The 830-nt window shown below is 35.9% G+C and overlaps 1 protein-coding gene across 11 annotated transcripts in view; it reads right to left on the bottom strand.

The window, feature by feature from the left end:
* The window catches only part of LOC106882892 (phosphatidylinositol 4-phosphate 5-kinase type-1 alpha), a 234,919-nt gene that overhangs the window by 12,984 nt on the left and 221,105 nt on the right, over positions 1 to 830 (bottom strand). For 9 of the 11 annotated variants that reach the window (XM_052974610.1, XM_052974612.1, XM_052974613.1 and 6 more), the window contains one exon: positions 459 to 545. The exons of the other annotated variants lie outside the window; for them this stretch is intronic. In XM_052974610.1, coding sequence (XP_052830570.1) covers positions 513 to 545 — 33 coding nt within the window. In that variant the 3' untranslated portion in view covers positions 459 to 512. The remainder of the gene's footprint in view (positions 1 to 458; positions 546 to 830) is intronic. 11 annotated transcript variants of the gene reach the window in all.

Below are 830 nucleotides of genomic sequence, written 5' to 3'. Positions count from 1 at the left end.
ATATATATATATGTTTTCAGTTGCCTGTTTAAGTAGTCTGCACAGTCTTACAATTGTGTCCAAGTTCCTTATATAGTCTTTATGAAGTTTCATCACTGTGTCTAAGTTTCAGCTGATCTGAATATAATAAACATCAAACGGGTGACTTAGGAATTGCACATCAAGCACAATAATGATATTTAGCGTTTCTTATAAGAAGAGCACTGTAGCTGAAGAAATTACACAGTAAAGCAGAAAGCACATGATACATGAAGAAAGTCTGTAGAGATGTACAGAATACTCAGCCAATATCTGAAACAAACATTAGTAGCAGTTGCTGACTAACAAATGAGACAAATCTCTTTACTTTATTGCTTTCACAGCAGCTAAGCAGATAAAGGAGAAATCAGACTATTCTCGCTTTTCAAGAAGCAATCTTTCCAATTTTTTTAGAAAAACAAATGAACATGCTTGCTTACCTAAATAGCGCATGCTCAAATTAAATTTACAAAATCCAAAACTTTTTTCCTAAGTCAGCTTGACATTCCATGTAAAAAATCACCTTCCTAAAGTCAGGAAAGATAACAGGAAGATAACTGAATAAGACAATAGCAAACTTTGTGCAAACATTGGAAGACCTAGCAGCATGAATGATGTTGAGAAAACTGCATGATAAATGATGCTGGTAGATGAAGTAAAAAAAGTTGTTTGCTAGTAAAAGAGCTGAGCCTTCATGTTTATACCTGGCAATGCCACTGAGCATTCTCATGATTTTACAGAGAGAGTGAGTGTGTGTGTGTGTGTGTGTGTGTGTGTGTGTGTGGTGGGGGGTGTATGTGTCTGTGTGGTGG

The sequence above is a fragment of the Octopus bimaculoides genome, chromosome 18 (assembly GCF_001194135.2).
Source record: "Octopus bimaculoides isolate UCB-OBI-ISO-001 chromosome 18, ASM119413v2, whole genome shotgun sequence".
Classification (NCBI taxonomy): Eukaryota; Metazoa; Mollusca; class Cephalopoda; order Octopoda; family Octopodidae; genus Octopus; species Octopus bimaculoides.
Note: the sequence above shows the minus strand (reverse complement) of the source record. Positions and strands in the feature narration are given on the sequence as shown.